This window comes from Prenolepis imparis, unplaced genomic scaffold, assembly GCF_030444845.1.
Source record: "Prenolepis imparis isolate NDT839.2.m4 unplaced genomic scaffold, iyPreImpa1.0 SCAF_14, whole genome shotgun sequence".
Lineage (NCBI taxonomy): Eukaryota > Metazoa > Arthropoda > Insecta > Hymenoptera > Formicidae > Prenolepis > Prenolepis imparis.
The window spans coordinates 2502143-2525107 of record NW_028141172.1 but is presented as its reverse complement, the minus strand read 5'-3'; the positions used below and the strand labels follow the sequence as shown (position 1 = coordinate 2525107).

The 22965-nt window shown below is 29.5% G+C and overlaps 3 protein-coding genes across 4 annotated transcripts; all 3 read left to right on the top strand.

Moving 5' to 3' along the window:
* The first annotated feature begins 23 nt into the window (after positions 1 to 23).
* On the top strand, positions 24 to 2920 carry Phb2 (prohibitin 2). The gene is made up of 6 exons (XM_083053669.1): positions 24 to 230; positions 347 to 609; positions 867 to 1184; positions 1397 to 1474; positions 1636 to 1732; positions 2418 to 2920. Exons 1-6 carry the CDS (start codon positions 101 to 103, stop codon positions 2609 to 2611), a joined length of 1080 nt encoding a protein of 359 aa, XP_082909795.1. The 5' UTR covers positions 24 to 100; the 3' UTR covers positions 2612 to 2920.
* A 156-nt stretch (positions 2921 to 3076) lies between these two features.
* Asprs (aspartyl-tRNA synthetase) lies at positions 3077 to 7406 on the top strand. The gene is made up of 12 exons (XM_083053668.1): positions 3077 to 3249; positions 3834 to 3871; positions 4126 to 4210; positions 4356 to 4539; positions 4646 to 4748; positions 4829 to 5150; positions 5217 to 5388; positions 5458 to 5605; positions 5707 to 5896; positions 6196 to 6276; positions 6350 to 6461; positions 7159 to 7406. Exons 2-12 carry the CDS (start codon positions 3834 to 3836, stop codon positions 7320 to 7322), a joined length of 1599 nt encoding a protein of 532 aa, XP_082909794.1. The 5' UTR covers positions 3077 to 3249; the 3' UTR covers positions 7323 to 7406.
* A 2384-nt stretch (positions 7407 to 9790) lies between these two features.
* LOC145945035 (fatty acid synthase-like) lies at positions 9791 to 21503 on the top strand. 2 transcript variants are annotated; one of them, XM_083053824.1, is made up of 19 exons: positions 9791 to 10143; positions 10353 to 10603; positions 10762 to 10993; positions 11074 to 11492; positions 11906 to 12199; positions 12292 to 12496; positions 12623 to 12777; positions 14484 to 14801; positions 14979 to 15484; positions 15609 to 15910; positions 16004 to 16405; positions 16574 to 17586; positions 17729 to 17973; positions 18048 to 18741; positions 18834 to 19662; positions 19755 to 20227; positions 20356 to 20607; positions 20823 to 21074; positions 21164 to 21503. In XM_083053824.1, the coding sequence occupies exons 1-19, from the start codon at positions 9975 to 9977 to the stop codon at positions 21263 to 21265; spliced, it is 7113 nt and encodes a 2370-aa protein (XP_082909950.1). In that variant the 5' UTR covers positions 9791 to 9974; the 3' UTR covers positions 21266 to 21503. The 2 variants fall into 2 exon arrangements, with proteins under 2 accessions (XP_082909950.1, XP_082909951.1); XM_083053825.1 differs by lacking the exon at positions 9791 to 10143 and having other exon boundaries at positions 10467 to 10603; positions 10766 to 10993; positions 21164 to 21502.
* The last annotated feature ends 1462 nt before the right edge of the window (positions 21504 to 22965 follow it).

The window sequence follows — 22965 nt, the reverse complement described above, 5'->3', positions numbered from 1 at the left end:
CTCATCTATACTCTTCCACACTTTCTGCCTGTTCTTGATATTTCTCGCGATTCTTTTCCCCGGTTCATCGTCGATTGATTTTTCAGTGGTTTCTCTCGAAATGGCTCAAAATAAATTCAGCGAGATGGCCTCGCGCTTCGGCAAAGGCGCAAACGGGGTGCCGATGAGCGTGAAGGTCCTCGCTGCAGCTGGTGTCGCGGTATACAGCGCTTCCAAATCCATGTACACAGGTTAGGTTCGATCCCACATTAAACGTGAAATTCTTTTTTTCCCAAATATTCTCTCCGAAAATATTATTATTCGGACGAATGATTGATTTTAAGCGCGAATTTAATCAACTTTGCAGTCGAAGCCGGTCATCGAGCGATCATATTTTCTCGAATGGGAGGCATTCAAAAGGATATCATGACTGAGGGTTTGCACTTTCGTATTCCGTGGTTCCACTATCCCATCATTTACGACATTAGGAGCAGACCTAGGAAGATCTCGTCGCCCACAGGGTCCAAAGATTTGCAGATGGTCAACATTTCTCTACGTGTTCTCTCCCGTCCTGATGCTAGCACGTTGCCAGCTATGTATCGACAATTGGGCCTTGATTATGATGAAAAAGTAATTATGTATAAACTTTTGATTCTTTTAATTATACATAACAAATAACATTTATTTTAATTTACAAAGATAAATTGTTTTAAAATTAATCTTCATGTCTGATTCTGACTAATGAAAATAATATGAATATATATATTATATATTAATATTCTATAATATTAATATTCTACAATATTAATATTATATAATATATATATATATATATTATGTTATAGATTTTAAATTATATTAAAATTAATTAGCAAAAATCAATCCAGGTATTGCCAAGTATCTGTAATGAGGTGCTGAAGTCTGTTGTTGCTAAATTCAACGCTTCGCAACTAATAACACAAAGACAGCAAGTATCTAATATGGTGCGCAAGGAATTAACAGAACGAGCTCGAGATTTTAATATTGTTCTGGATGATGTCTCGATAACTGAGCTTAGTTTTGGTAAAGAATACACTGCTGCGGTTGAAGCCAAACAAGTAGCTCAGCAAGAGGCCCAACGAGCTGCTTTTGTAGTAGAAAGAGCTAAGCAGGAACGACAACAAAAAATTGTACAAGCTGAAGGAGAGGCAGAAGCAGCTAAAATGATATCCTTTATAAAAATAATTTTCTTCAGCTCATTTATAATAATAATGAATTATATAATCAATTAGTCTTTAATATTCTATTGATTCTTATAGTAAAATTATATTATTGATTTAAGTACAAAATTAAATTAATTTTTAAATAATTAGTTATACAATAATATTGAATTTTCTTCAAAAACTTTAAATATATATTTGCCTTAACCACAGTGTACCTTGGTCTAGCTGTCAGCCAGAACCCTGGATATTTGAAATTGCGCAAAATACGAGCTGCACAGAACATTTCGCGTACAGTGAGTATCTTTGTATAATATTATTACAAATTTGCATAAAAAATTGCTCAGATTTTAAAACATGTGAAAAAGTCGTCGACATTCCATATAAAAATCAATGTTTAATATATATGTATATAAAGTTTGTGTAAATTGCTAAAGAGAAATTTATTTTATTTCAGATTGCTACATCCCAAAATAGAGTGTTCCTCAGTGGCAATAGCTTGATGCTGAATATTCAAGATCCCACTTTTGATGAGGGTTCGGATAAGTTGAAAAGTAAGAAGTAAAAATCATCAAAGTCGCGCGTCATTCCTTTTAATTTCTCTTTTCTCGAGTTTCTTAAGTTTTTATTAAACTTAAAGAATGATTAGTTATGTACAATTATATTGTGAATAAGAGATCGTTGTGCGTTTTCCGATAACTCACGGATTATACATTCCCATTATCTTGTGCTCTCCTCCTAGCCGTCCCTGTAATCATGCTCGCTCGCACATATCTGCTCGTTTTATTATTGTATATTGTATGTTCTAAATCAATTTGTATACATAATTTTAAATCAGTTGCATATACGAGATGAAACGTCAAATTATTCCTCATTCAAAAAAATGACCATTCTGAGACAAGTTCAATCTATAATATTGGGTCATTAAAAATGCAATATATTTAACAAGAAAAAGACATTGCCAATTATCGAGGAGATTTTGGCAATCTGTTGTAAATAACGTTATTTTATGTTCTTTGATACGAGACTTTAATATTATAAATATAACGAAATATGTAGGTATGCAAAAAGAAATTTATTCAAGCTAGATAAATTAGGAAGATTATTATATTTCATTAAAATACTTAACATTACTATACTTGAGGAGTTATTTAACAATGTATAATGGGTATTCTTCAAGCTTGAGGTCATACATAAATTAGTTGCTTACGCGTAGATGCCCAATGCTGGCTTTTTCAGGTCACGAAGGAGTGAGCTGGAAGAGCTGGGATAAGACGGCCGATTGTGCCATCCGGAGTCTAAATACTAGTTCCCATCAGGCATTGCTAAATACTGGAAAACTTGGCATTGAGGCCCAACCACATAAGGCACAAGTCCCCTCGTCTCTCCTACTGGAATCAGCAGATGATGGTGTTAAACTTATAACACCATGACGATAAGAGAGATTTTGCGACGCGAGCAGGTTTTTGTTTAACAAGAACTCTCCTTTTCCACCCTCCTGTCGAAAAATGTCCCTGTTTGAATAATTGATGTGATAAATAGATAAATTTTACAATCACATACTTCATTAGATCTGTTTTCGCTTTTCTATATTTTTTGATATTTAAAATGGGATTTTTATTCAAAAGAAAAAAATTAAAAACAAGATAAAGCTGAAAGCTAAACAAACAGATCAATCATTACAAGAAATGTTATATCGAAGTATAATCTTATTCTAATTTTAATATAAAATTGTAGATATATTTATATACGATGCTATTGTGCGTTAACCATTTGAGTGGTGACGGTAAGTAAAAAAAAAAATAAAAGCCTAAAAAAATTATATACTAATAATTTATTTTAATTAATAGATACAAAGATTCATATAGAGATTTTTTTCGCAAAGGCGTTAATTAGGATTATAAAGTTAAAATTGCATTATTATGCCTCACTCTACCACTCAAATAGTTTAGGTTAGGTATGTGACATGTGATCGCGCACTCTTGCATCTGTGCGACTGCTAGACGAATAATCTGTGAGAGTCTATAATTTTTGGGAAAAGTTATTGTAAATAATTGATTGAAAAAGCAAAGTACGTATAGTGCATTACTTTTATTTATTTTTTAAATATTTTTATTAAATAGTAAATTCATTTTATTCACAATTTTTGTATTCTAACCTCAAAATTATACTCTTGTTCTGAAAAAATATGTTAATTATAAAAAAAAATATATTAATTATTTATATATTACATTTTAAAATCATAAGTTATTTATGATTGCTTAATATTGTTTGTTTCGTTCTTATTACGATTATTGTCACAATATAAATATAATTTGTATTATATTTGTATTATTAATTTTTTTAATATTAAATAATTATACTAATAATAATAAGAAATTATTTCACATTCCATAGACATTTTTATATTTTTATAAAATTTATATTATTCTTTTGATACAATTTTTTACCAGTTATTAACATATATTATAGTGCAATATAATTTAAATATATAAATACTATAATAATTATCATATTGATATATATTTTTTGAATGTAAAAATAAAATTAATTATTAAGCCTGCAACTCTTGGAACTGTTAAAAAATGTTAAATAGCGATAGGATGACGTAATCTATGTACTGCTTGTGATACTCTATTGCATCATCTTTCACAGATGGGTGAAGATAAACTGGCAGAGTGTCCTCAGACAAGGTAAAGATTGAATCTTATTATTGCTTGCTAATCGATTTGTTTATATAATTAAATGTCCATAAAAATAGAGACAAATTTTGCTTTATATTTTCAAAATTATAGATTAAATTGGATATCATTATATTTTATATGGAAATTGATAGATATTATTAACATATGATTAAAATTATAACTATGTTTGCATAATCAATTAGCACCAATATTACCAATATTTTAAATAATTACATGAGCTTTTGTGTTATTTCATTATGAAGAGATGAAATATCTAAGAAAGCACTTAAAAAGCAGCAAAAGGAAATGCAGAAAGCAGCAAAAAAGGCAGAAAGAAAAGCTCAAAATGTAAGTTACTATATATAAGAATAATATTGTTTAATAAGAAAACAAATTTTTTAATTTTGTTTTTACTAATTAAATAGATATAATAAATTTAATTTAAAAAAACCAATAAAATAAATATTGCATTATGTAATACATTCCCCAACAGACCCAACAGGAATCTACAAATGAAGCTGAAGATGTATCTGTAGGAAAGTATGGACAAATGGATATGATTCAAAGTAAGGAAAAATTCGAGGATAGAAAGTTTACGGTAATCAAGAATCTGAATAAAAATCTGCAGGATCAGATGGTTTGGTTGAGAGGTCGCTTACATACTAGTCGTGCTAAAGGTGAACAATGCTATATTTCATGGAAAATATATTAATTGTTTAATTATTTGCAAATAAAATGTAATTTAATCTTACATTTATATTTATACATATTACATTTATACAGGCAAGCAATGCTTCATCGTATTAAGACAGCAATCGTATACGGTGCAGGGATTAGCTGCTGTGAATGAAACAATCAGCAAACAAATGATTAAATTTATTTCCAAGTATAAATTCTGAAAATTTTTATGAAATTAATTGTAATTTAATTTATTTAATTTACTTATATATTGTGTATCATTTTCAGCATCACAAAAGAGTCCATAATCGATGTCAAGGCCGTAGTGAAATCTGTATCATCGAAAATCGAGTCATGCTCACAAAAAGATGTGGAAGTTCATATAGAAGAAGTGTTCGTGATAAGTGCTGCCAAGCCGCAGCTTCCCTTACAGATAGAAGACGCCGCGAGACCTATCAGCGAGGCAGACGAGACGGCGTTGAATATTCGAGTGAATCAGGATACTAGACTAGATAACAGAGTGCTAGATCTGCGTACTCCAGCCAATCAGGCGATTTTCAAGGTGGAAGCTGGCGTTTGTAAACTCTTTAGGGACATTCTGACGGAAAAAGTGAGTATAATAGTTATATAATGCTCATTTTCATCAAAACATTTCATTTTAATTTATCCTTTCCAGGGTTTCGTCGAGATTCACACTCCTAAAATTATCTCTGCAGCCAGCGAGGGTGGAGCAAACGTATTCACAGTATCTTATTTCAAAAACAATGCTTATCTGGCTCAATCGCCACAGTTATACAAGCAGATGGCGATTGCTGCTGATTTTGACAAGGTTTTCACTGTTGGAGCAGGTATATATCGCATCCAATAAAAATAAGAATTGTCTCATTAAATATCTTTACTAAAAACGTCGTGATTAGTTTTCAGAGCGGAAGATTCCAATACGCACAGACATTTGACAGAATTTGTAGGCCTTGATCTGGAGATGGCTTTTAAGTATCACTATCACGAGGTAGTAGATACCATTGGACAGATGTTCACCGAACTCTTTAAAGGATTACGTGACAAGTTAGTAATATATATTCATTCCTATATTATCCGTTTATTTTTAATATATGTTAATTATAATAGTTTTTGACTCACAAATTGATTTCATGGGAATTCAACAGTTATGCGGATGATATAGCGGCAGTCAGTCAACAATACCCCGTGGAGCCTTTCAAGTTTCTTGAACCTGCTTTGAAATTAGAGTATCCACAAGCGATCGAAATGTTAGCGGAAGCAGGCGTAACTCTCGGCGAAGAGGATGATCTGTCGACACCAGATGAAAAACTCTTAGGGAAACTCGTTAAAATTAAAGTTAGATGCTGAAATTTTCAAGCAGAATTATAGCTAAAATAATAAATCTTTACCGTTTTGATTAATTTATTGTAACTGTTTTTATGATTTATATATCTCGAAATATAATTATTAGCTTAAATTTGAGAATTTATAATCAATATGACAATATATATTAATATATTAATTATTAATAAATGATAATAGTAATAATAATAGTATATATATATATTAATTATTAATTAATATATATACATCATATACAATCAATATGACAATATATGCATTTTTGATTTTTATTACAAACATGTTATTTTCAGTATGATACAGACTTTTACATTTTGGACAAATATCCTCTTGCTGTGAGGCCTTTTTATACAATGCCGGATCCAAACAATCCTGTAAGTAATCTATGATATTTTATGATCAATAATATAATATTTTCTTTCGTTCATAATTGATCTTGCATTGTAGAAAGCGTCCAACTCGTATGACATGTTTATGCGAGGCGAAGAGATTATATCTGGTGCGCAACGTATTCACGATCCAGATTTTCTGACTGAGCGAGCTAAGCATCATGAAATCGGTGAGTAAAACATTTTACATAAGGATTTTTTATTAATGCTGTGAGCATTATTTAAGATTTGAATCAAACCAAATTAAAATCTAAACATTTTCATAAATCAACAGGGTGGTTAAATTAATCGATCAAAACTAGCCAATAAATTTGTCTAAGTTACGACTTTTTATTTATTTCTTTATTTATTATTATATAAAATTAATATTTCAGTTATACACTTTAAAAGGACCACAACCATATGGTCGAAAAAGTCGTAACTTAGACAAATTTATTGGCTAGTTTTGGTCGATTAATTTAACTACCCTGTTGATTAATGTACTAGCGATATAAAAATAAAAAAACATTCAAAAAATTTTCATAAATCTTTTTATTAATTAATTTGCGATTACTATATCTTCTTGTTTTATCTTTTGATTAAAAAAATATTTATAATTATATTAAAATTTTATTTTGATTTAGTTTTTCAATTCTTTTGATTCAGATTTAATAAAAACTTGCTAAAATTGCAAATCCAGAGAATTCTTACAGTCAAAATTTTCAAGAATTTTTATTCTAGAAATGCAATTATTTCGTAAACTATAGGTACATATATTATTAATTCTGTCTGCTCTATATATAGGATTGTGCCACTTAAATATAGTCTCGTCATGCATATTTCGTTAATCAAAAATTATTCGATTAATAATTAAATTTTTTGTTTCAGATATCGAGAAAATCAAGTCATACATCGACGCTTTCAGATATGGCTGTCCGCCGCATGCTGGCGGCGGTATAGGCATGGAACGCGTTGTGATGCTATATCTCGGCCTGGACAACATTCGTAAAGTGTCCATGTTTCCGCGTGATCCCAAACGGCTTACTCCTTGAAATGAATTTCAATATTTCGGCATATTCTTGTATACTCAAATGTAAAATCTTTTGTTTTAATATACGCATACTTTATAAATGATACTTAACAAGTCTTTTTATTTTCTTCTTTATGTATTATACAGTGTCGCATTATAATAATTTAGATTTTTTGTTAATCCCTTAATTGCGTAATTTTCCTTCTTGCTGTCTAATAGAAAAAAGAATTATTGAAAATATGGATGTAAAAATAATTAAAAAATTTTTAAAATAATTTTTACATTTTTTTAGAAAAAATAAAATTGCAGAAATGAGGAAAATATGCCTATATATAATTATACATAAAAAGAAAAAATTGTTTATATATGGATATTTTTTTTTACTTTACAAATCTCACTTTTAAAAAAAATCTAAAAAAACATACAAAAATTATTTTTTTTTTAATTTATTATTTTTCAATTATTCTTTTTATTATTTTTTCCTGTATATACCAACAGAAATTGTATAAGAGAAAGAAAACATTTTTATTTGGATATAATTTTATATATAATTCTATGTGTGTGTATAATTTTCTCACGAGAAACGAATATTTTCATGTACTTCGCAAAAAAAAATTTACATGATTTCTCAGCTCTGATGTTCAATATGACTGTAATCAGGAAAAGTAGGGAAAGTATTTATTTGTAAATAAATATTAATTATATTTTTTTGTAAGTTTACATATAGAAAGATATTTTATATCTAATATATTATACGATTTTTTTACTACAAATTTATTGGAAAATTTTATTATACCGATAAATATTTTAATAATAGACCTTCGATTACATAATACACGATTATTAAAAAGGCTTAATCAATCATGATAAAGTGGAAAGAGTTGCTAGAGTCGATATAGAAAGAGAAAGAGAAAGAGTGAGAGAGAGTGACGAAGGAAGTGAAGTCTATCGTCTATCATTGAATTGCGTCTGTTGTTTTGCGTTATGTGCAACTGTTTAACCCTTATATACCCCATATGTAAATACCAGATGTATAGACATCTGTGGTAAATACTAACGTTTAAGGAGAAGTTCAATATTAAGTCATAATACAAATTTTAATTACAATTAAAAAATAAGCATAGTAAAATTATCATTTATGAATGCACGAAATCAAATGTTATTTTAATGCATAAAATAATTTCTATAAGTTTTTGAATAAATTATTGCTAATTTCTTTCGTTGAAACTTATGAAAATTACTCTATGCATTAAAAACTCATGTGTTTAAAATAATAATTTCGCAATAATTTTAAATTATTCTTTTATATTAATTTTTAAGATAGTGCGTTTTAATTAAATCTTTTTATTTAATTTTAATGACTTTATAGTCTGCTAAACATATAGCATTAGACGCATGTACTGGTTGTATAACTGGGTAAGGGTTAAAGGTTAAAGTAGTGATAAATAAGTCAATATTTTTCGCTTTTGACTTTATGATTAATGAAAATGAGAAAAAAAGAACTGCGATAAGGTCACAGAGCATACTAAGCATAATACAATAAGCAAAATGCAAATCTTATTGCGTAAACCCAAAGATTTGCGTCGACCCAAAGATTTCTAATATACATATATTTCTAGTCGAGAATGAGAATATAATGCCATATATTGAAACAAAAATATATATGCCGTAAATGAAATAAATATATATATATACTAAACAAGAGAAGAGAGAGGAAAATTATATTTTAAAAATCTTCAAACTTTAAACGAGCGATTTGTAACTTATTGAATTATTTCTACGTATTTTTACAAATAATTAATTTTTTATAAGTAAAAATATCAAATTAAAAACTTGAATTTTTTACAAGCCAAATTTTTAAATTTTTAAAACAAAGTATAGTATATTTGTGAAAAATAAACACATATATATACACATCATATGTATACCTCAATGTTAACATGTTCAATTAACATTATTTACATTAATTTTTCAAGAAAAAATTATAATGGCAGAGATAAAGTTTAAAGAATCGTATCTTGGATAAATTTATTATTTGACTAAAAAAATTTTAGTCAAATAAGTTATAAATAAAAATTACGATTAATAAAAATAGAATCAAAATTTCATAATTCTACAATTTTAATATGTATCAAAAATGTAAACAATATTTTCTATTTTAAATAGAATATTTTCTATATCTTAAAAATATTTGTATGCAATTTTAAATGTATTAATTATTTTAAATATCCCATTGTATAATCCCAGTGTATGTATATTTATATATTTCGTGTATGACTGATACATTTTAAAAAATCAGAAATCTTTCGAATTATGAAATTCTAAATAATAAGATTAAAAATGCAATCTAATGTGACCTCTGATATCGGTAACATGTAGTCACAAGAATCTAAATAGAATAATCAATTCGATAAAATTGTTTATATAAGGAGTGATTTAACGTTCTATTGTCCAGTTATTTTTCAGTTACTCTCTGCAAGCGCAAACAATATTACACTAATATTACAATATTACAATTATCAAGATTAAATCTTATAGTGTTAATAATAAATAAAACAAAGTATATAAAATATATACTATATTTTTATATATATTATATATACATATACACTATTTTTTTCTAGATTATTTTTCTAGATTTTCTAGATAAACATATTCAAAAGTAATTGACATTATGGCGAAAGAAACACACAGATCATGCTTTGATATTGATTCTGGCGATGAAATCGTTATTTCTGGTATCGCTGGTAGATTTCCAGATTCAATCAACATGAATCAATTACAAGAAAACTTATTCAACAAAGTTGATCTTCTTAGAGCAGATCATTGCCGATGGGAAATGGGTGATTACAATTTACTTACATTTACTTGTGGTTAATGTAAAATATGCCTTCTCTTCTTAAATAATTACATATAGTTATATGTTATAAAAATATATTTAATCAATATGTCACAATAAAAGTATATGCTAGAAATGCTTTTATTATCTAAATAATATAAACTTTTTTATTAATTATTATTATAACTTTTATGAAATTATATAATTTATTAGAGCATCCGGATTTACCAAAACGCATGGGAACAATTAATGATGTGGAAAAATTCGATGCTGATTTTTTCAATGTATCTTTCAAGCAAGCACATACGCTAGATCCTATGACGAGAATGTTATTGGAACATACTTACGAAGCAATTATCGATGCGGGAATCAATCCGAAACAATTACGAGGAAAAAATACTGCCGTGATTATAGGAACATCTTTTCTTGATTCGCAAGAGAAATTTCTTTATCAGAATCTTCCGGTAAAGAGAAAGTTATTGGTATAATAAGTAAATAATTTATAAATATAGAGATAATTAAATAAATATAGAGGGAAAAAAATAGATGAGATGAAAAATTATCGAATTCATTATTGCTTAAAAAATTTATTATTGCTTACATCTCTTCTCTTTATAATTAGATAGACGGTTTAGGCATTGTTGGATGTAACAAATCTACAATGGCAAATATGCTTTCATATTTGATGGATTTGAAAGGCCCATCTTATACAGTCGATACAGCATGCAGTTCTAGTCTTTATGCTATGGCTCGTGGTTATCACGATATCATGTCAGGTCGATGCGAGGATGCCATAATTGGAACCTCACACCTATGCTTACATCCCATCCTACATTTGCAATTCTTTCGTCTTGGTATATTTTTACTAAAATTAATTAATATCTGGTCAGATCATACACGTGTATGTGTAAAGATACATACTAGATGATTTTAGGTGTTTTGTCATCCGATGGTTCCTGCAAACCTTTTGATACCGCTGCTAGCGGTTATTCGCGTAGCGAAACCGTGTCGGTGTTATATCTTCAAAAAGCAAAAAACGCTAAAAGAATTTATGCCACGTGTAAGCATATTAAAATGAACAGCGATGGTTACAAGAAAGAAGGAATAACGTTCCCATCGACGCATGTCCAGAGCATTTTATTGAAGGAATTTTACAACGAATGCGGAATATCACCATCATGCCTAGATTACATTGAAGCGCATGGTACCGCTACCAAAGCTGGCGATCCTGAGGAAATCAATGCCATTTATAATGTTTTCTGTAAAAACAGAAAGACCCCGTTGATGATCGGCTCTGTAAAATCCAATCTTGGTCACGCTGAACCAGCAAGTGGTTTCGCTCAAATTGCTAAGGTAAAATAAGTAATTTTTTCTACTCATCATTATAATGATAAGAAAAATAATATACTGTAAATTCCGCGTATATGACAAATGATTTTTATTTCTTATATCTCCCTGATTCTTGTATCATGAGGAAACATAGATATCTCAAAGTGTTTATTATTTATATGACAATCGATTTATTTACCCGCATAAATAAAATATTTCCATTTATTATTTTTATATTTTTAATTTTTAATTTATTTTTTAAATTAAGTTTTGATAAAGATTTTTTTAATTTTCTGATAAAAATTAATTTTTGATCAAATTTTTGCGGATATATATTAAAATAAACTTAAACGTGACATTGTATATTCGGATAATCTTTAGATATACATAATAAAAATAGATACTGTGCTATATAATTAATTTTATTGATTTTTAAGGTAATAATAGCATTCGAAACTGGCCTTGTTCCACCAAATATCAATTATACATCGCCACGAAATGATATAGATGCCCTTGTAAATGGAAGCATCCATGTAATTACAAAAGAAATGCCACTTAAGAATGGTTACATAGGCATTAATTCTTTCGGTTTTGGGGGATCCAATGCTCATATGTTACTAAAGTGGAATACCAAACAGAAAGTTAATAACGGAGCAGCGGGCGATGATTTATCAAGACTTGTGACTTTGTCCGGACGCACTGAAGAATCAGTAAACTCGTTTTTAAACGATGTCAGTAAATATTTCGAAAGCAATATTATATTCAGTAATTAGAAAATATTATATTTGTTACAGGAATTTTAAGAAAATTGTTTGTTTTGTAGGTCGCTAATCATTCGACAGATGCAGAATATATCCGTTTAATACACGATATCCATTCAGAAAATATAGATGGTCATCCATGGAGAGGATATATTATACTAGATTCTTTGCAACAAAATTCAATAAGGGAAATTCAAAATAATCAGAATATTAAAAGACCTGTTTGCTTCATTTTTTCTGCCTTAGGCACGCAATGGCCGAGGATGGGTATATATTCAATATTTTATATTTTACGTATAATATAGCATATTTAAATAATAATTAAAATTAAAATTATCATTATCTCTAAATTATTTAAATAATTTAATTATCTCTAAATTTAAATTTTTTCAGGGCAAAATTTATTGAAATTTGACGCCTTTGCAAATGCTATAAAAATCTGTGACACTATTTTAAAATTATATGATATAAATATCATGAACATTTTGACAAATCAATACGGGTGTGTAAGCGCTTTACAAGCACTTGTCGGCATAGTCGCTATTCAGGTAAAATATTATTATATAAGATTACAAATAGTTATAAATAAAATTTATATATATTATAAATATTACCTTTCTAAAAAAGGAATGTTAACTGAGTGAATTCTTAATTTGTATCGAAGTTTTAAGGCCTCTTTTCTACGATGCTGATTGACTGTCTCGATTCGCGTTGTGATAATTGTCAAAAATATTAACCGAGTTTAAAGTAGCTAATTTCTATCAAAAAAATATTAATAAATCTTTTTGTCAATAAAATCGTAATTAGTCTCGATCTTGTGATTATCTCGATTATTAAAAGATTTTTGTAGAAAATTCTATTTTTTTTTGTTCGCACTTTCTGTTTTAGATTTAAATACTGAATTTTTATGCATTGCATAATTAATATATAATTTTTTATGCGTTGATTGCAATGCATGCATAAAACTATGTGAATTAATTATGCAATGCATGAAGATTTATTATTTAAGTCTTTAACAGAGAACAAAAAGAAAATAGAAGTTTCTATAAGAATCTTTCGATCAAAATATCTGCGCTTCCACTAGATTCGCGCTTCTGTATGTATCCACACGCTGCACGTCTCGTGCGAGACTGACCGCAAGACTCTGAGCAGCGGTATCGCCAAGTACACCCCACACGTCCGTCACGCTGCGCGTCTCGCGCGAGACTGATTCTTGAGATGCGATTGCGAGATCGTTAGTCTCGCGCGAGACGCGCAGCGTGGCGGACGTGTGAGCTGCAATCTAATGGAAGCGCATATATTTTGATCGAAAGATTTTTGTAGAAAATTCTATTTTTTTTTGTTCTCTGTTAAAGATTTAATTAATGAATTTTTATGTATTGCATAATTAATTCACATATTTTTATGCGGACATTGCAATCAACGCATAAAAAAATATATACATATAATATATTAATTAATTATCCAATGGATAAAAATTCAGTATTTAAATCTAAAACAGAAAGTGCGAACAAAAAAATAAAATTTTCTACAAGAATCTTTTAATAATCGAAATAATCACAACATCGAGACTAATTACGATTTTATTGACGAAAAGATTTATTAATATATTTTGATAGAAATTAGCTACTTTAAACTCGGTTAATATTTTTGACAGTTATCAGCTGATTAAAGCGTTAATTTGCTAATTAATTTTAAAGATAAGAATATGTTATAAAAATTAAAATAATAATATGTTTCAAATAATATTTGTGTTTAAAATTTCGCCAAACGCAACCTATGCGTCCGCCACAACTACAATAATATTTGTCTCGCGCGAGACGTAACCTGTCAAAAAATATTAATCGAGGCTAAAATATTATAACATATTATTTACAACACATTATTATTTTAATTTTTATAACATATTATTTAAAAATTTTATAACATATTATTTAATTTTATAACATATTATTTAAAAATTTAATTAGCAAATTGACGCTTTAATCAGCTGATTTCTGTCAAAAAATATTAACTTAGTTTAAACTAACTTTATATTACTTTTTAACTTTATATTATTTTTATATTATTTTTATATTATTTTTTAAAAATATCATTTTTTAAAATACAAAATAGAAGAACGCGCGCATAACGCGAGCTTGTGTTTGTTCTTGTATATTATATAAAATTTTGATAAAAATAATATATAACAGCGAATAGTGTTTTTAAATATGGTATATTAATAAAATTATATATCTCTATAACTTTTTTATAGATTGGCTTAGTAGATCTCCTAACATCCTTAAAAATTACTGCGGATTATATGATTAGTCATTCTGCTGGTGAACTTGGTTGTGCGTATGCGGATAAATGCTTAACTATTGAACAAACTATTTTAACGGCATACTTTATTGGTTTGGCCTGCGTCGAAGGAAATGCAATTCATAGCTCTATGGCAATTGTAAATCTTAATTGCAAATTCCTTAAAAGTATATGCCCTGCGGATATTGAAATAATGTGCAACAATAGTCAAAACAGCAACATTGTAAGCGGGCCTACAAGATCCATACAAAAATTTGTGAAAAAATTACAGGTATTATTTTATAATTTTCTAATTTTATTATTTTATAATTTATTTTTTATTCACTGATCTTTTAACTTTCTGTCTTTTTTTTCTTAATGTTTTTTTTTCATTGAATATATATCGAAATTCTTATGTTTAAGTTACTTTATTTATAATTGCTTGCATTAATTCACTTTGTTTTGTCAGATTGATAACATTAATGTAAGAAAAATTTCTTGCGATATACCATACCACAGTCGTTATCTCGCATCGGTGGAAAATCAGCTTTTAATTAATTTGAACCAAGTAATACCGCGGCCGAAAAAACGAAGTCCAAAATGGATCAGTACTTCCGTGCCTTGCATCGAATGGTCCAGTGAGGCATCAAAATTATCTTCAGCAAACTATCACACGCTTAGTATACTAAATACCGTTCTCTTTGAACAAGCAACGAATTTAATTCCAAATAACGCCGTGACCATCGAAATTTCACCTGATAACGTTCTACAGCATATCTTGAAAGATTCGTTACATCCAAAAGTGACGAACATTGTATTGACTCAACGCACTGAGCAAAATACTACTACCGATATAATTTTGCGAGGAATTGGAAAACTTTACAATTGTGGCTTACAGCCACAGATCGCTAATTTATATCCGTCAGTAGAATTTCCAGTTAGTCGAAGCACTCCTATGATCTCTCCGTCTATCAGGTACAATGCTATCTTATAATCTATCTCTTTGTTATATGTATATATAAATAAAGAACATTTAGAGGTACAAGCCATATACATAATGTATACATAATATACAAGGTTTTAATGTCGTGTTATATAGATGGAACCATTCTGAAGATTGGTTTGTGCCAACTTATCAATCACAGAAGCATATACAATCCAGAGAAAGACACGTCGAAATCAAACTCAGCGACGATAGCTATGACTATATGGTCGATCATGTAATTGACGGAAGAAATTTGCTACCAGCGATAGGATATCTTGCACTCGTTTGGGAAACTATTGGCATGATGAAGGGAAAAATATACACAACTATGCCAATAATATTTCGAGATATAAGTTTCATTCGTGCTACTCATTTATCGAATAATGTCGTAAAATTGACGATTTCGATACAAGAAGGTATTTAGAAATTATTTTTTGCAACAGTAACTTTAAAATAACTTTCTAATCATCTCGTAATTATGTGTAATATTAAATATAAAAAAATTACAGAAAGCGGAAAATTTGAAATTATCGAAGGAGATAGCGTTGTAGTAATAGGTACAGTGCATACTGTATCAAATCCGGAACAAGAAATGATTTCGACTAATCTATTGTCGGAGGATGATGACGAAGAAGAACACATGACTGCTCGGGACATCTACAAAGAGCTGAAATTACGTGGTTATCAATATAGTGGTTTGTTCCGTGGATTAAAAAGTGCATCTATTTCAGGCAACAAAGGACATATCGCTTGGGAAAATAATTGGGTAACATTTATGGACACTATGCTACAGCTACATATTCTTGGATGCGATACTAGGGGCTTATATGTTCCTACGAATATTCTAAAATTGGTGATCGATCCTGCACTTCACATGTCAAAGCTGCGAGACGTGGTAACAGAAAAGAAACGTATGTAATTCATCAATTAAAAATTTAATAATTTTAAATTTAGTAATTTTAAATTATATATATAAATATAAATACTTTAAAAATTATATTTTACCTATTGCATATTCTTAATATTAAGTAAAAGAATCTTCTTATTGTTAGCAAAATTCCTCCTTTGTCTCATTATAGAATTACCAATACGAATATACAGAGACATAGATGCGATTATATCTGGAGGAATAGAGATTCGAGGTGCTAAAGCTACCGAAATTTCTCGTCGCAAATTAATCCAGAATCCCGTTCTCGAGGAATATCTATTTGTAGCTCATCATGATTGTGCGAAGATTTCTTTGGGCGAAGCCATTCAAATATCGACGCAACTCGCGTTAGAAGATCATCAGATCACTAAAGTAAAAGCTGTTGAATTAATAGAGGATATCGATGATGTAACATTGGAAGATTTATCATCTTTGTCATTGATTGAAACTTTTAATAATATACCGCTAATACAGGCGAATATTACTTTATTAACATCATCGAATCGTTTCGATCAAGCAAAATTGCCGCAAAATGTTACAATCGGAAGTTTAAACAAATCATCTGTAGACGATAAAGTTTTAATAGCTGTCGGATTTAATCTTTTGACGAAACAAGAAAACTCGTTAGAACGACTTTTATCATTCGTGACAGAAGGTGGCTATTTATTGACGCGTGAAAAGTGCAACACAATTGATTACGACAAATATTTGCGGCAATACGAATTAAATGTTATTCTTGAAAAGCGCACTGAGACGGAACTGATGGTTCTTTTAAAAAAAAAAGTTCAGATAAAGCAAACGACAGTTGTTTATATAAATAATGACACTTTTAATTGGCTCGAAGAGCTAAAGTTGATAGTAAAGAATGAGAATCAATTTGATAGAAACAGTAGAATCATAATTGTTGGAGAGGGAGAGTGCGGCTTGTTAGGTTTTGTTAATTGTTTGAGAAAAGAATCAGGCGGCGAGCTCGTCAGAGGTATACTTATTCAAGATCCGGAGGCTCCTAAATTCTCTTTACAAAATCCCTTTTATATGCAGCAATTGCAAAAAGACATATCTATAAATGTCTTGCGCTCTAATAAGATCTGGGGATCTTACAGGCATTTAAAATTGCCGTGTACAGAAACGAAAACTGTAGCTGCTGCCTACGTTCGTCAAATGGTATATACAAATTTTTGCATTTGAATAACGTGTATCAATATTGTATCTTTATTTTTTATTTTTTGATATATATCTTTACTATTTAAAATTTCGTTTTATACATATTTCGTGAAATATTATCGTATATTTATCTTTCTTATAGGTTCGTGGTGATCTAAGTACATTTTGTTGGACTGAAAGCGATATATCCATCGATTCTCATCTCGAAGATTTAATACATGTGGTATATTCGTCTATCAATTTTAAAGATGTAATGTTAGCAACTGCTAAATTAAATTCACACACAACAGCAATGATGCAAGGACGATTTCAACGTATGTCTTTCGGAATGGAATATGTTGGATTCGATATCAATGGACGACGCGTAATGGGACTTCGTGATAATAAGTAAATATTATAATTGTCCAGACAATTAATATATTACACATAAAATGTAATTGATTAACACTGCTCCTTTCTAGATGTATAGCAAACGTCGTTGTCAAAGACAAAGATTTATGTTGGAACATACCTGATACATGGACATTCGAAGAAGCGGCTACAGTCCCTTGCGTTTACAGCACGTGTTACTTCGCCTTATATATTTGCGGGAAGATGAAGAAGGACGATAAAATACTTATACATTCCGGTACTGGAGGCATTGGACAAGCAGCTATCCATCTTGCTCTTAATGAGGGATGCGAGGTGTTCACTACTGTGGGTACACCTGAAAAGCGAGAATTTATTAAAAAAACGTTTCCCACTATTATGGACGAGCATATTGGAAATTCTCGAGATACTAGTTTCGAACAAATGATAATGTCGCAAACAAATGGTCGCGGCGTGGATATCGTGTTAAATTCGTTGGCGGAAGAAAAGCTAATCGCGTCCGTTCGTTGTCTAGCACGAAACGGTCGTTTTCTGGAGATTGGCAAGTTCGATCTCGTTTCTAACAATCCTCTAGATACGATCGTGTTTCAAAAAGGCATTAGCTTTCACGGAATTTTATTAGAAAATATGTTTGTCGGTCATCACAAGTATAAGTCCCTATTGTTCAAAATGATGGCTAACGGTCTGAAAAATGAAGTCATCAAACCACTTCAGGTGAAAGTCTTTCCAAAAACAGAAATCGAAGCGGCTTTTAGATATATGGCAAGTGGGAAACACATTGGAAAGGTATGCTAATAGTATAACTCAGTTCACAGTATTTATAAATAATAATATAACAATTTTTTTAAATTTCGATGTCTTTTATATATATATTTCAGATAATTTTAAAGATTCAAGAGGAAAATCAACCTTTGAACGGACTTGTCGCACATTGTCGTTATTATTGTCTCAGCAATAAAAGCTACATTATAATAGGAGGCCTGGGTGGATTCGGTTTGGAGTTAACTGACTGGTTAATACTGCGAGGTGCCAAGAACGTCGTATTAGTTTCGCGAACTGGGGTAAAAAATGGTTATCAACGCGTGAAAATTCAATTGTGGAAATCCTACGGCGTAAATGTTCTCATCGTCAAAAATATCAATATCGCCAATCGCGACGATTGCGAATACCTCTTGCAAACTGCGGAAAAAGAAGCACCGGTGGATGCGATATTCAATCTCGCTGTGGTGCTGAAGGATAACGTCTTGAAAAATCAAACCGCGGATACCTTCGCGGAATCTTTCAAATCGAAGGCCTGGGCGACGCAAATGTTGGACGAGCTGTCCAGAAATATCTGTCCTGAACTACGGCACTTTGTAATGTTTTCTTCCGTTTCCTGCGGCAGAGGAAACGCTGAACAAACTAATTATGGCATGGCCAATTCCGTCATGGAGAGGGTGTGTGAGAAGAGGACGAGGGATGGATTACCCGGACTGGCGATTCAGTGGGGAGCCATAGGTGACGTGGGTCTTATCGCTGATATGCAAGCAGAGAATAAAGAACTCGTTATCGGCGGAACGTTGCCGCAAAAAATATCTAGCTGTCTTGACGAGCTCGATGCGTTTTTACTTCAAAGCCGACCAGTCGTAAGCAGCATGGTCGTAGCCGAGAAAAAAGCAGGATCTGTCGGACTTGGCAATATGGTGGAAACTGTCGCTAATATTCTAAGTAAGTATTCCCATGCAAAATTATTTTTTGTATGAAATATATTATATAATAAATCATATAGTATATCTCTACTTCATTAATACTTTATATAGATGTAAAAGATCTGAAAAAGATTAGCCAAAATACATCTCTAGCCGAGCTTGGAATGGATTCAATGATGGCTATGGAAATCAAGCAAACTCTGGAACGAGAATTCGATGTTTTTTTGACTCTACAAGAAATACGGAACCTTACTTTTGTGAAACTTATTGAGATATCCAGCGCAAACACTGGTAGCGATAATACGCAAACTGGAAAGTCAATCGATACAAGGGAATCAAATCATACGAAATTATTCGGTCTTGTAAAGGACGAAGATTTTACAATAGAAATCTATTTAGATTTCCCGGCTAAAAGAGAGGAAAATACGGTCCAAGTATTTCTTATACCGGGAATCGATGGTTGTGCAACTGCATTTAATCACTTAGCATCAAAAAATAAATTTTCAATGAGATCCTTGCGGTGTACCATAAACAATATTGACGCTGTAAACACAATATCGGAAAGAACCGATTATCTTATAAAGGTATCGCGGTCGTATTAATAATTTCATTTTATACGATAAAAATATATATTTTTTAAGTCTAATAGATATAATTTTCTCAAATAAAATAGTTATAAAGATCATCGTGTATTATTACAACATTTTTATAGCACGTATCATCAAAATTGAAAGATGGAAAAGATTTTGTAATGGTAGGATACTCTTTTGGATCTATCATCGCAATTGAATTAGCAAGAAGATTGGAAGCTATGAATTTTAAAGGACGACTTGTTCTCATCGATGGTGCTCCTGAACAAGTGCGAATATTAAATGAATTATATATCCCAAGTTCTAGCGATGCAGAACTTCAAATTAATATTCTGAAGACTATTATGGAAATTTATAACGTAGAAACCGAAAAGGTATAATTTATAACGTTTTTTTTTTTAGTATACGTGTGAAAGTATATTTTAAGTTGCAATTATTACTGTAGTATCTTATATTTCTTACATTTCCTTAATTTAGTCAACAATTATAAGTTCTTTATAAATTAATAATTATTTAAAAACAATTATATTATAATAAAATCTTTACAAGTTTTTAAAGTTATTAAAAACAGAATGTGTAAATTTGACAGGTTCTAATGGAACTAAAGAAGTGTAAAACTTGGGAAGAGCGGTTTGATATTTTTGCCAAACATTTTTTAGCAATAAATACATTACTTTCACCTATAAATCTAAAAACACTGTGTACAACAGTATATAAACATTCAACCGCTATTCGTCAATACGATCCTTCTACTTTATCGCGTATTAAATCGCCCATAACATTGTTGAAACCTACATCATCGCATGCATATGAGATCGAAGAGGATTACGATTTGCACAAGGTATATTTGAGAAAAAGTTTTGTTAAGATCTATATCTAATAAATTAAATTAACAAAATCTTTTTTTAACGAAATAATATAATATTTCAGATAACTCAAAACAAAGTGGAAGTACATTACATCTCAGGTGATCACATGACTATCTTGAGAAACGAGAAGGTGATAGCTGCGATTAATGGTGAAGCGCTATGATTATTATTATATGTGTAATTCTAATATATAATTTATCATGTACAATTAAAAAGTATATAATAAAAATTAATATTTCTTAGAAATATAACACACAATTATTATAAATAATAGTTTATGTCACAAAACTACAATATCATTATTATTAATAAAAGTAACTTTATTTATATATTTATTAATATTTTATTATTATTTCTATTCTAAGAGATATTAATAACAGTCACACAAAACTTTTTGAAATAAAATATAGTTACAAATACGTTAAATTACATGTTATTTTAAAAATCATATTATTTTTATTTTTTTTATATTACAAATTTCATTTGATTTTTTTCATGTATATATTTTTATTGTATTAGATGATTGCAAAAGTTCGTGCCCGATTTGCATAGATGGATTAATAACTTCAAATCGGGCACGAACTTTTGCAATCATCCAATATATATAAGGTGTTATATTACCTCATCTTATGTGTTAATATTGATGTGTTTAATATTGATCATTGTAATAAAATAAAGTACTAAACTTATTTATTTTGTTGTGTTAATAAAACAGATGTTAATTATGATTAACTGTAATGCACTTTAATATTACATATTATATATATATATATATATATATATATATATATATATATATATTGTTTTATACATATATTATATATTAATGTGTTACTCGGGATTGATTTTTGTGTATGTTCGACGAACTATTATCAATAAAATGCTATAAAATATTTAGCGCAAAGTGTGTCCTGAATTACCCGCAAAGATTATCTAAATATCTTTTAAATTCTCTAATTAAAAATTTTTCTTAATATTTCTTTTTGCTACTAGATTTCTCTTATATTGTGTAAATATAATTATCAATTATAATATGTATTAACTTAATATGTATTAACCTAAACTAACTCCTATTTATGTAATTTGTCCACTGGGTCCGCCAAGAAACTTTCATTACCGCATATATGCGATAAATCTTGCTCAAACATTAACAGCGATCGACTAGATATTGCAAATTCTCGACAGCATTTAACTGATCAATCAAGATCGAGATATCTTGATTAAACTTTTTCAAGCATTTGTAGTATCTAAGCATATAATATTTTCTTTTCAATGATAATTGATCTTGTGTTATAGAAAAGCGTCCAACTCGTATGATATATGCAAAGCGAGATTATATAATATATTTATATAATAATATATAATAATTATATATTATATAATTATTAATATACTTATTATATTATATATATATATATATATATATAATATATAATATAATATAAATATAATATAAATATAATATAATATAAATATAATATAATATAAATATAATATATCCCTATCTAAAAAAAGACATGTTAAGTCGATTCTCGAATGTGTCGAAGTCATCTCGAAAGTCTCGAAGTGTATTGTTGCCTCTTTTCCGCAATGCTGATTGGCTCTCTGTCGATTTGCGTTGTGTGTTATATTCGTAGCATCGAAAGGCTGTCATCGCGAGGGTTAGCAGCTAGCAGTTTGACAGTTAATCCAAAATAAAAAATTAAATAAAATAATAATATGTTATAATACTTTAAACTTGATTAATATTTTCGCGGAAAAAAGGCAACAATACTTACGAGAATCGACTTAATATATCTTTTTTAGAAAAGAATTAGAACAACACAAGCGCGCGCTACGCCATTCCTCGATTTTATATAAAAA